At 52.9% G+C, this 13,220-nt stretch overlaps 1 protein-coding gene across 1 annotated transcript in view; it reads left to right on the top strand.

Moving 5' to 3' along the window:
- The first annotated feature begins 807 nt into the window (after positions 1–807).
- PARP1 (poly(ADP-ribose) polymerase 1) overlaps positions 808–13,220 on the top strand; it is a 38,371-nt gene continuing 25,958 nt past the window's right edge. The window contains exons 1-3 of the mRNA XM_045796662.2: positions 808–1,079; positions 5,471–5,636; positions 13,018–13,133. Of these exons, the coding sequence (XP_045652618.2) occupies positions 960–1,079; positions 5,471–5,636; positions 13,018–13,133 (402 nt within the window). The 5' untranslated portion in view covers positions 808–959. The remainder of the gene's footprint in view (positions 1,080–5,470; positions 5,637–13,017; positions 13,134–13,220) is intronic.

Raw genomic sequence — 13,220 nt, 5'->3', positions numbered from 1 at the left:
CCAAGGTGGGGCTTGAACTCATGACCCTGACATCGAGTCACACTCTCTACTGACTCAGCCAGCCAGGCGCCCTGTTCACTGTAGCTTTTATTTTATTTTATTTATTTTTTTAAGATTTATTTATTTATCTTAGAGCGGGGGAAGGGCAGAGAGAGAAAGAATCTCAATCCAATTCCCCGCTCAGAGCAGAACCCGACCCCTACATCACAACCCCAGGGAAATCAAGAGCCGGACACTGAACTCACTGAGCCAGCCAGGCACCTCCTCCCCTGCCATGTTTTAAGTGACTAAACTAAAATGCACTGGATTAAAACTGAAACCAGTTCTGTAAAGACATAACTGTTCAGCAGCAGGTCTTCCAAAACCCGCAATTTCAAGTACCGAGGAGCCTGTTAGGTGGGGCGGAAACACCTGCGAGGACGCCTGACAGCAGAGCCCCAGGCGCGGCCGTGCACCCAGATCCGTCCGGGTCCGGGCGGTCTGCACCCGCCCCAAGGCACAGCGGGCTCGCTCTCTAGACGGGGCAGGGCGGAATTCCGCGCGAGAGCACATCAGGACGCCGCGGCGAGAAGGCGGAGCGCGCTCCACGCCCCGCCCCTGCACACTGCCACCGCCCGCAAGGCTCGCGCAGCCGCAGGCGCCCGGGGAACGCTGCCCCCGCAGCCGGCAGAGGGCGCGCGCGGCGGGCGTGCCCCGAGGACGCGTGCGCGGGGGGCGTGCCCAGAGGACGTGTGCGCGCGGCGGCCCCGCCCCGAAGACGCGTGCGCGGGGGGCGTGCCCGCGGCCGGGCGTCAGCAGTCGGTGGGGGAGCGGCGAGGGAGCGCTGCGTGCTCGGCGGCGGCGGCGGCGGCGGCTCGCGGCGCTCGGGCGCCTGCGGGGAGCAAGGAGCGGGCGGCGGCGGCGTGTGTCCTGGGCGCGGCGCGGAGCGCCCGGAGCGGCGGCGGCGGTGCGAGGGGACGATGGCGGAGTCCTCGGACAAGCTCTACCGGGTGGAGTACGCCAAGAGCGGGCGCGCGTCTTGCAAGAAATGCAGCGAGAGCATCCCCAAGGACTCGCTGCGCATGGCCATCATGGTGCAGGTGCGCGCGGCCGCTTTGTGCGCGGTGGGGGGAGGGGGTGTAGAGGGGGAGGGGAGAAGGGGGGAGGGGCCGCCCCCGGGAGCCCGCCACGGGGCCGGGACCCGCCCGCCCGTCCACCCTCGAAAGCCCGGAAAGTGCGGCCCGGAGCTCTGCTGCTGGGTGGGGGGCTGCTTCCTTCCCTGCCGTCCGCCGGGGGGTGGGGGGAGAGGCGAGCGTGGGCTTCTGAAGCTGGCCTGGTTCTGACCTCGCTCGTGCTGGAAGATTTTTGTCCTACATTGATGATGGCGACTGGCGCGTGAGGATTTTTTAAAATCTATTTTCGTCTATGGCTTCAACATCCGCTCACTCTCGGTTTTTTCTTAATTATGCAGGACTATACCAGTCGGTGTTATTTCTGGACAGTGCATTCACTTTTAGCCTAATTTTGCTTTGGAATAATATTTTCCCCAAACTTTCCAGGTTTACAGGCTCTTTCTCTTCCCTATACATTTGCAGCTGTCTGGTTTGAGTAAGAGAGGCTGGAGGGGGGTTGCTCATCGGGGCTTCTGGACACACTGGGGTCGCCCCGACGGTTTCTGAGGCCTCTCAGGTGGGGGTGTGGGACTGGGCGGTGTTTCTGAGGGCCCCTGCCACGGTGGAGGGCTTCCTGCCTCCTCCACCTGTTAGTCTCCTCCTGTGTGCCTGTTAAATGTTGGTTCTCCCCTGCCCTGTCCCACTCTTCTCCAACATGAAGCTTGTGTTCACTAAGTTCTGTGCTCGTGGTCAAGGTAACTTGATTTTCTCTCTCTGCAGTAAGGCAGCAGTCGTCGCTGGGCTTTCAGTACTTACCAGGTGAAGCAGAGTGGGTACCAAGTGCCTTAGAGACTGGGGCTGTTCTGGTATCCTCAGGGATACCTAACTCAGTACCTGAGGTGCGGTTCCTATCCTTCAGTGAACACCGAGCATGTCAGGCACTGTGTTACATACTAGGGGCACAAAGAGGGTCCCCTGCCCACCCCAGGAGCCACCAGCTTGGTTAAAGGGACGCTAGCTGCTAAACATACCCGTGCACCAGGCATTGAGTGCCTGGGGTGGGAGCTTGATTAGGGGTCCTTACGCACAGAAGTGGCAGGAAGTTAATCGAGGCTGGAGAAGCAGACAAGGCCTACTGCCTGAAGAGTCAGATCTACCACTGGGGCTCTGTGATCTTAAACCTGAACGTATGGGCTGCCTGATCTGAAGCTCCCTCTCATAACACTGTTAACTATCCTGAAAATAATATTTTTAAAATAATAAAAAGAGGGAGAAGCTCTCTCAGTACAGGGGCTCTTAACCTATAAAGTCTGTGGGGTGGCAGTCAGTGGATTTAGAGAAGTTTACATTTCTGTAGTCACTAGTCTCTAAATAAAATTCATTACTTCCTCCAATTATGAATGTAAGCAGCAGAGTAAAAGCAGAAAAGCAAAAGCAGTACCTATGATTTTTGTCACCAGTGATAATTACAGATATTTTCATACCGCTTTACATTTGTTGGGGATTTCTCAAAATCATCCATTACGCTCATCAGTATTCAGTGTTACTGTAGTTGTTAGCGTGGTCGCTAAATCTTATTTCGTGCTTTAAAGCTCACTGTATCCCACAGAATTTTTAAATGTTTTGGTAACTATTTCAGTCTTTTTTGAGCCCGTGTGTTCTGTTACGTGTTTTTAAATTTTATTCGAGAAAGACACATCCGTAGGCTTCACTAGGTAGCCAGAGAGGACCCTGTTTTATTGGGAAGGACGGACAGAAAACCTTAGTACAGTCAGTGTGCCGAATACAGAGGAGGGCTAGGCTTGCGTTCCTGATCGTGAAAGAAATTATTGAAAATAAGTGGTTTTCTGTGGCTGTATTTGGGGGCGGAGTCGTAACTCAGAATGTAAAGTCCGGTCTTGTAGGCAGAGCTGGAAGCCGGAAAGAACGAAGCCATTCTTCTCCTGCTCGGGTTTAAATACCTTCTTTTACACTTGTATGGGAGGATTGTTCTGAGTGTCCGATACCTGATACTGGAGGTGGCTGCCCCGAGGCAGCCTCCGGGGGCCGAATGGAGGCCTTTTGACGGGTGGGCCCTGCGTTCTTGTGTCTCGGGCGGGGTTAAGGCAGACAGCAGGCAAACAGCGGGGTTGCAGGCTGTTAACCGGCATTCCATGTCCTCTGTGGGTAGGTGGGCAGTGGGCTGGCCAGTTTTATGCAGAAGGAAGCAGTGGCTGAGTGAGGACCTGGGTCCCCAGTAGGTGCTGGGAGTGTGTTTGCTGAGCACACGGAGATTATGCCACTTAAGAGTTGCCAGGTAGAAGCATAGTCTCGTGACTTTGCTCTAGTTCCCTTCCCGCCCTACCATTGTTACTCCCAACTTCTAGAGGAAAGCCTGGCTTTGCTCAGGGGTCCTTCCTCTCAAGGGTGACCGGGAGCCCTTACAGTCCCCCAGGCCGGTGCTGTGACAACACCCTTGGGCTGCACCTCTCTGTCGCCCCAGGCTGCATTGATGGTTGGGACACAGCACCCAGACCAAGGCTCCCACCAGAGCCGGGAAAACACGCCACAGCCACAAGGTCCAGTGTGGGGCAGGGGCACTGGGCCACGTGCCCTCCTGTGTAGGAGTATAACCCGAGTTCTGCGGAGGAGGGGTCGATGGGGCGCCAAGGCAGGAGGACCCCGAGCGCGAGCCCCTGCGGACGTACAGCAAGATGGTGTTGCCTGCCTCGTTGGCAGTTCGAGAGCCAGAACACAAGTCTGTTCGGGAATGCTGTTTATTGGGGGTGGGGGACCATCTTTTGTTTGGTTCGGAGGGCATCTTTTTCCCAGCAGGAATTACCCCACGTTTCCCTTCTGTTGTTTTATCTCCAGACTGGGGGCGTCCACACACTTGAGTGCCTTCTGTGAGCAGGTGTTGCCCGATGCTAGCAAGATGGGCATCGCGCCCTGAATTCAGCAAGCCTCCAGCCTAGTGCAGGACACGGGCACTGACCGAGTCATCACCCAGACAGATTGTTCTTCACTGGGAGGGGCTTGGGAGGAGCCTTCTGGGGAGCCGAGTGGGGCTGCAGGGCATTCTGGGCCAAGGGAGCAGCTGATATGCTGTAAACCAGGCAGCTCGATGCTGGGGAGTCCTTGATGGTGCCCTGGCGAGAACCTTCCTTCTGCATCTATTACACTGAGAAAGAGGCCACTCACAGCAGGAGGGGCCTAGGTGGGAGAAGTCATCGCTGCTCTTCCAGAAAATTTCCCCTGTCCGACAGCTCCATCTGAAAATTCCTTCGTGGTGTTTTATGTTTGATGCTGTTTTAATACTTTTATTCCATCTGCGTGGCGTTTAGCTTTATTTCCTATAAAAGCAGATATTTGAAGTCTCCTCTGCTTTGGTCAGAACCATTTGTGTATTTTTAAGTAGCTCTTCCTGCCAAGCAGCGTAGTGAGTGGACAGAACCTTGCTGTGGATGCAGGCAGGGCTGAGTCACTGGCCGCAGACATCTGTGAATTGGGGGTGCCGGTTCCTACCCCAGAGGCAGTTGAGGGTTACCTGTGATAGCTTGTGAAGGGTTCTAGGGACTGAGTAATGCCCGTGCTGGTCCCACTCTACCCAGTCACCGTCACCATCCGCTCTGCGAGCCCAGAGCTGGCACTGTTGCCAGGAGAGGAGCCTGATGGTGTCGCATCAGGAGCAACCCGAGTGTGTAGCAGCAAGGGAAGGAGGAAGCACACCGCGAGAGGGGAAGCACCTTTCCTCGCGGCTGGACTTACACGGTGCGCATGCTGACCGTCCAGCCCTGGGCCCTGGGGGCTGCTGTCTCCGCTCCCTGGGCCTTAGCCCTCCAAGAAGTTCATTCATTCCGCACACATTGGTGTGGCTGCTGCCGGCTTGACACTGTTTCCTGACACATTTTCTCTGCTTTGCTCATTATCTGGGCCTTGTCCCTTATTGTTCTAACAGCAGAGGCACTAAAAGAGCCCTTTCTGGGCCACACAGGCCCGACGGGGGCAGTCACTGGCCTCCCAGGCAGGCACAGCAGGATGGGGTCACAGAGCGGGGGTCCTGTGTGTGTTCCGTGGCACCTGGAGGGAAGTTGAGTCACTGAGGCGTGGCCCGTGGGGCAGAGCTCTCTTCAGAAGCGCCGCTGTTCCCCATGCTGTTCCCCAGCTGTGCCCCGCGTCCCAAGAAGAGACTGTGCCGTGGCAGGTAGCTGTTGGGGGAGATCTTGAGAAATGTGGACTGGGATGCCATTTCTTATCGGCTCACAGCTTTTCTCGCACAACATGGGGGACACGGGCACGGCTGTCCCCGTTTTACAGAGAAGGGGAAGAAGGGCGTCGTGTGTGCAGCTGCTGAGGACTGGGCTTGAGCTGCTCTCTCACCTCCCTTTGTTCTCTTCCAGTCGCCCATGTTTGATGGAAAAGTCCCGCACTGGTACCACTTCTCCTGCTTCTGGAAGGTCGGCCACTGCATCCGACACCCCGACGTAGAGGTGGACGGCTTCTCTGAGCTCAGGTGGGACGACCAGCAGAAAGTCAAGAAGACCGCGGAGGCTGGAGGCGTCACAGGTGTGTAGAGACCAGGGACGCGGCAGGTGTCCTCCCCAGGCCCCAGCTGGGCAGCTTCTCTGGGGCCTTTTCTGAGAGAGTGTTTGCCTGCCCCCCCCCCCCGCCCCGTGTCTCCCAGGCGCGCACGTAAATAACGGGGAGCCAGTGTGTGATTTCGGCGGCGCCTCGTCGACTTGCCTATGGCAGGGTGTTTGTTTTTTAAGGTGCTTGAGTTGGAGCTTTTATTTATTTATTTATTTTTGTTCTTAAAGGTTTATTTCTAAGTTATCTTTACACCCAATGTGGGGCCTGAACCCACAACCCCAAGATCATGAGTTGCTGCTCCTCCAGCTGAGCCAGCCAGGCGCCCCAGAAATGTAGCTTTGAAGTCTGTTGCAGTTTTCTTCTTAATAGACTTTTTTTTTTTCCCTAGCATTTGTAGGTTCACAGCAAAATGAAGCAGAAAGTGCGGAGAGTTGGTGTGTGTCTCCTGCCCCCACGCACACAGGGCCTCTCCCTGTCTCCCTCCAGAGCGATGCGTGTGTTACAGTGGCCCTCTCGTCATCACCCCAGGTCGCTAGGTTCAGGGTTCAGTGCACGTTGTACGGGTTTGGACAGTGTTCACCAAACAGCAGTTGACTCTTGAACAGCATGGGTCTGAACTGAACGCTGGCTTCTGTGTGGATCTTAGGAAGTTCAGTACGTTACTGTCGATGTTTCCTTTTCATAATGGTTTTCTTAACATTTTCTTTTCTGTAATCTGTGGGGAGTACGATATTTTTTTTTTTTTTTTTAAGATTTTATTTATTTATTCGACAGAGATAGAGACAGCCAGCGAGAGAGGGAACACAGCAGGGGGAGTGGGAGAGGAAGAAGCAGGCTCCCAGCGGAGGAGCCTGATGTGGGACTCGATCCCATAACGCTGGGATCACGCCCTGAGCCGAAGGCAGACGCTTAACCGCTGTGCCACCCAGGCGCCCCGGGAGTACGATATTTAATACACGTAACAGGATGCATCGGTTACCGGTGGGGCTTCTGGTGAATGGTAGGCTGTAAGGAGTTAAGGTTCAGGGGCATCAGGTTACACGCAGTTTCAGTGCACGAGGGGGTCCGCACCCCAGCCCCGCTTTGTTCGAGTGTCAGCGGAGCTGGGGTCATTCACACGCAGCCTCGTCACGTTGGCTTCTTCACTCGGAGACGAGCAGGCACTGCGGGTCCTCCGTGTCTCTTCATGGCTTGATGGCTCCGTTCGTTGCAGCGCCGAATAATAGTGCGTTCTCTGGATGGACCACGGTCTGTTCGTTCACCTGCGGAAGGGCATCTTGGTTGCTTCCAAGTTTGGGAAATTGCAAATAAAGCTGTCGTACACATCCATGTGCAGGTTTTTGTGTGGACATAGCTTTTCAGCTCATTTGGGTGGGTTCCAAGGACCGTGATTGCTCATCGTTCCGGGAGGAGTATGTTTCCTTTTGGGGGAAACCAGCAAACCGTCTCCCTCAGTGGCTGCCCCGGTTTGCATTCCCTCCAGCGTTTGGTGGTGTCCGTGATCGGGATTCTGGCCGTTCTGATAGGCATGTTAGAGGTATCCTGGGTTGATTTGCAATCCCCTGATGTCCTCCAATGCGGAGCACCTTTTCGTGTGTTTGTGGCCGTCTGAATCTCTTCTTTGGGGAGGAGTCTGGCTATTTTGCCCTTTGTTGATTTTCTTACCGCTGAGTTTTAGAGTGGCTCGTCTGTGTTGGATCGCAGTCCTTTATCAGCTCTGTCTTTTGCAAATCTCTTGTCCCTGTCTGTGGCTTGTCTTCTCCGCAGTATCTGGCACAGAGCAGAAGTCCCCAGTTTTAAGAAGTCCAGCTTACCAAATCTTTCTTTCCTGGACTGTGTCTTCGGTGTTGTGTCTAAATGTCATCGCCACACCTAGGTCAGCCAGGTCTTTCTCCTGTTTCACATTCTGGGAGCTTTATAGTGTGGTTTCCTTTTTAGATGAATTTTGTAAAGGAGATGAAGTCTTCATCTAGATTCATTTTGTGTGCGGATGTCCAGTTCACCACTTGTTGGAAATTGCCTTTCCTCCATTATATAGTGTTTTCTCTTTTGTGAGATGTCAGTGACTGGGGGGGGGTATGTTTCTGGGGTCTGTTCTGGTCTGTTTATCAGGTTGTCTATCCTGCCAGTACCCGACTGTCTTCGTGGTAAGTCTTAAAGTCGGATGGTGTCAGTCTCGGTCTTTTCTTCTTCAATATCGTGTTGGCCGTTCGGGGTCTTTTTCCTCCATGTGAACTCGAGTCAGATTGTTGATACCCACAGACCTAACTTGCTCGAGATGCCTTTACATTTTAAATAGTTTTTAATCACTTGTTGAAGATCTGAGACTGCGTTCTCGTTTGTCTGCCTTCTAAGCTGACCCCACTGAGCCCGTTCTCGTGACGCCGGGCTGTCGCGGGAACGTCCACCGGCCTTTGCCTGTGCTAAACTGTTCTCCCTGTCCTCGCCTCAGCGTGTTTGTACCCTGCTGCTGCTGGTCTGTGGAAGCTGAGAGGTCAGTGACACTGCTCACACTCGTGAGTAAAAATACCAGCGAATTTGCCAAGAAACGGTCCGGAGGGTGAGGGTGTCAGTTTGCGCTGGGGGCAGGTGTAACAAGTTCTTCTCGTTCTCTGGTCATTTTCCCTTTTGTGTTCAGGTTAGTGGGGGTTGTTTGTTTAGGGATATGTCCCTTCTAGCTACAATTTACGTGTATCAAACTAGATCATTTTATAATATGAAAAGGCACAATAGGTTTGCTGTAGCTGTGTTCCGCTTGCGAGACATCTTAAGTCCTAAAGTTAACATAATACCTGCTAGTTGTCCAGGGATTTTTGTATCCAAGAGCCTGATATAATAGACGGAGACACACAAGAAGTTTACATCTTCCCAGATCCTGTGATTCCAAGATGACGACCATTGGTCTTTGGGGTGTCTCCCTAGGAATTTTCTATTCAAATACTGATTCACGTGTGTGCTGTGTTTTTTCTTTCCCGTAGAATTGGGATTCTAAGTGTCACTTTTTCAGACGCTCGGTCACTTTGTGTGGGTGGTAAAACACACGTCCACCATCCGAGCAGTGTTCCAGTGTGCTTCGTCTGCATGACCCACACTCACACTGTTGTTCAACCATCACCCTGTCCACCTCCAGAACATTCTCATCTTCCCAGCCTGCAGCTCCATGCCCAGTTCACAGTAACTCCCCGTTTCTCCTCCCACTCTGTGATTTCTGCCTGAGTGGGACTCCAGGTGCCTCCTGGGAAGGGAATCACACGGGGTTTGTCCTTCTGGGACTGGCTTGTCTCCCTTGGCGTGTGTCCTTGGGGTCGTCCATGCTGTCAGCCCACGGCATCGATACGCCAGTTTGTTATCTGTCCCCCCATCAAGGGACGTTCGAGTTGTTTCTACCCTTGGGCGATTACAAGTGGTGTTGCTTGTGGACATTGGTGTGCAAGTACCTGGTCCAGACGCCGCTCTCCATGCTCGTAGGTCACGGCCGGAAGGGGAGCTGCTGGATCATGTAGTTCCGTTTAGCGTTCTGTGTACCTGCCCTACTGTGTTCTGGAAGGGCTGTGCGATTGTGCGTCCCGGCCAGCAGTACACGGCTTCCGGTTCCCCTGCATCCTTGCCAGCGCTTTAGTGTCTGAGGGGGTGCGTGTGTCTGTGTGGTTCTTGTTTTCCTTTTTTTCGTAATACCCATCCTAAGGTGTTCTCTCATGTGATTTTGATTTGCATTTTCCTAGTGACATTGACCTACGTACTGTGTTTTACAATTTAATATTTACTCTCTTTTAAGAGTTATTTATTTCAGAGAGGGTATGTGATCAGGGGGAGAGGCAGAGGGAGAGAGAATCCCAAGCAGGCTCCTCACTGAGCTCGGAGCCCGACGTGGGGCCCAGTCTCACGACCCTGAGACCATGACCCTGAGCTGAAACCAAGAGTCAGCCGCTCAACCCACTAAACTACCCAGGCGCCCCTGATGTTTACTCTTTTCACGTTAAAAATTGTGAGTTTGTATCATTTTTAAAATATGCAGTATTCGTTTATTGAGGTTTGCTACATTTTGTGCTTCGTTCACGACCTTTGACATCGACGTCCTCTCACCCTTGTGCGGGAGCCCCGTGCCCAGTGGAGACGCTGAGAGGTGAGCTTACGGGGCCGAGGCCAGGCCAAGGGCAAATGAGCCAGGGTTCAGCTCCAGACGGCCTGTCCTTCGAGGCTGCACTCTCACGCGTTTTGCTACGTTGCGGATGGAGCTGCTGCAGACTTCCTGTCCAGCCTGGGCACCTGTCCAGCTGTGTCTTTAATTCCAAGAAGCAGGGTGGCGGCTCGAAGAGATGACCCCGAGGCTTCTGTTTGTGTCCCATTGCCTTCCAGTAGGCTTGCGTCCCGTGCACTGGCACCACGCGTGCGCAGATGCCCGCGTCAAGTATTTCCGCTCCTCTTCCCTTGGCTCCGGGTGGGGTGGCATGTTTTGTCACATTTGGTAGTCAGTTTTATTAATGTGATATTCGTAGGTGTCCTTGCCTCATCCTTGAGGGCATTTTGTGTTTTTCATAATGAAACAAAGGTACAAATTTTTTTGTCATACCTTTTGCAAATATATTTACCAGTTTGACTTTTTAATATATGTAAAGACTTTTTTTCTTTTAATACAAAGTTTTGTTTTTAAGTAAACTCTACCCCTAACATGGGGCTCGAACTCACGACCCCGAGATCAAGAGTTGCCCGCTCCACCCACCAGCCAGGCTGCCCTTGGACGTGTTTCTTTGAAGTGCGTTTGTATGTTTTGCTGCATCGAAGCTTCATCCGGGAGTAAATGTCCTGTACTCGTGTCTGTCTGCTCACTTGCAGTTTCTGGTTCTGGTCTGATTTTTCAGTTTTTCATCCGGGATTTTTTTTAATGATTTATGTGACTTTTGAGAAATGTGGGCAGTCATGTAACAAACACCCCATGGAGTTAGGGAACATTTCTCTTCCCCCCAGAAGGTTCCTTGTGCTCTGTTACCCTCCCCACCTGGGAGGCCAGGCTCTGATGTCTGTCCCCGTGGATTAATTTTGTGTGACTTAGGATTTCAAGAAGCAAAGGAGTAGCGTGGACGTCTCCCATAACCTCCTTCCGCTCAGCACCACACCCGTGAGACACAGGCTGCCTCGTGTGTCACCCTTTGTGCTTTGGATTGCGGAGGGTAGTCCTCCAGTAGATCACCGCTGAGCCGGCCTTCCGTTGCCAGCTTCGCGCTGCTACAAATACAGCTGCTGTTCTCGTTCGTGTGCGCGTCGCTGCGCCACCCGCGCTCCTGCTTCTCCGGGGTGAGCACCTCGGGACAGAGCGGCGGAGTGTCCGTAGGTCTCCGTTCCGCTGTTTAGGGAAACTGCTGGACTGTCTTTCCGAGTCGCCCCATTTCCCATCCCACCAGCGCCTGGCACAGGCGCTCGTCAGTACCAGCCACCGATGCGTGTGCGGCGAGAGCACGTCGTGCTTTCAGTTTGCAGTAGTCGTCGTCTTGAGTTGTAAGGGTTCGTAGAATATTCTAGGTTGAAGTCCTTTATTAGGTATCAATGTGAATGCCTTCTCTCATTCTGGGCCTTGCCTTTTGTTTAGTTACTGGCAGTGGTTGATTTTTTCCCCCTCTCTTTCTCTTTTTCGTTAGTGCCGTCAGCCTCCTGAGAAGTCTTTGCCTGTTCCAAGATTGTGACGATCGATACTTCCTTTGCTTTCTTCTGGAAGTTTTGTGGGTCTGGCATTCATGTTTGGTTTCTGATCAGTCTTAAAAGAATGTTCGTGTTAGGTGTGAGGAGGGGGTGGTTTTTTTGTTTTTTTCCACGTGGCTACCATGTTCCCATACCATTTGTGAAAAGACTTCGTTAAGACCAGGTGACTGCATGACTGTGGGTGTGTCTGGACTCTGGACCCCTTGGCTGGTTTGTCTGCCAGCACCCCACTGTCTTAGCTCCTACAACTTTGTGGGACATCGTGAAATCACATAGCGTGAATCTTCAGCTTTGTTCTTTTTCAATATTGTGTTGACCTTTCTAGGTCCTTTGTAGTTCCTTACAAAAATTGTGGTAAACTTAGTGATTTCTTGCCCAAACAGGCTTGCTAGGTTTTTTGTTTGTTTGTTTTTTAAGATTTTATTCATCCGCTTGACAGAGAGCAAGAGAGCACAGGCAGGGGGAGCAGCGGAGGGAGAGGGAGAGGCAGGCTCCCGGCTGAGCAGGGAATCCGATGTGGGCCTGGATCGCAGGACGCTGGGATCATGACACCAGCTGAAAGCAGTCGGTCACCAACCTACTGAGCCACTCAGGCCCCCTCCCTGCGACTTTGACTGGCATCACGTGGAATCGGGATCAAAGTGGATTGACATATCGATACGTCAACAAATGGAGTCAATCCATAAACGTGAAGTAACTCCATTTACTTAGGCCTTCAATTTCACACTGTCCCAAAGTTTTCAGGCAGAAGATTCGTGTGTCTTGCTAAATCTGTTTCTAATTGTTCTGTGTGTTTATTTACACTGGAGCGTGGTTTAATTTCTTTTTTAAGTATGTTTATTGTTCACATATAGGAACATTTTGTATGTCGACCTTGCACTGTCCAGATTTGCTCAATTCATTTAACGGTAGAAGTAGTTTTTTGCACAGTCACGTCCCTACAGGTAGAGGTGACTTTACCTTTCTTTTCCAAGCTTACACTTTTTGTCTCTTTTTCTTGCCTTAATGGTACTTGGCTCGAGCCTCCAGTACAATGTTGAATGGATGTGGTTGGGGAAGACAGCCTTGTCTTGTTCCAGATCTTAAGACAGAAACATTCAGTCTTGGACTTACTTTTATATAAGAAAAGACTCTCCTTTGTTCCTGGATGCTTGGCTGTTTATCCCCAGGGCTCCTTGCTGAATGACCCCAGCTTTCCCCACTGATTTAGGAATGCCGCCTCCCTGCATGCTTCTTACTTGCAGTCCTCTTTCTGTATGAAGACACTCCCTTTCCTTTCACTTCTTCACGTAACTTTGATGCCGAGAAGGAGCCCGGAAATCAGAAGGTGGCGTTTGAATGTAGCTGAGGGCGTGGCTTTCATGATAAGCGCTAAGGAAGCACTTTCCACAGTGAGGGGATGGACCCAGGGCAGTGATGGAGCCGGAGGGTGACACAGGCACCCGCGGGCACCGAGCTGTTTCGAGAGCCTGTCCGCGGAAGGGTTGTCTTCTATAGCCAGAAAAGCAGCTGTGTTAGGCACAGCTGTTGGAGGCAGACGCAGGAGAGCTGGGCCAGTCGCAGTCGCCCGGACACGAGGTGTCCCGGCGGAGGGGTTCGGGGGTTCGGGGTCTCCGGAGCCGCCCTGAGGCTGAACGTGGCGCTGCTGTGTTCCATCCTTCAGGCAAAGGCCAGGATGGAGGTGGCGGCAAGACGGACAAGACGCTGGCGGACTTCGCGGCCGAGTATGCCAAGTCCAACAGAAGCACCTGCAAGGGCTGCATGGAGAAGATAGAGAAGGTGAGCCCGGAGGAGGGGGTCTGGAGAAGAGCAGATACAGGGGCTTTGGGGGCTAGCGCAGCCCTGGCGGTTAAGCGTCACGTGACC

This window comes from Ursus americanus, chromosome 2, assembly GCF_024610735.1.
Source record: "Ursus americanus isolate L20-20 chromosome 2, mUrsAme1.1.p, whole genome shotgun sequence".
NCBI classification, from domain to species: Eukaryota; Metazoa; Chordata; class Mammalia; order Carnivora; family Ursidae; genus Ursus; species Ursus americanus.
This window is presented reverse-complemented; position numbering and strand designations above follow the sequence as displayed.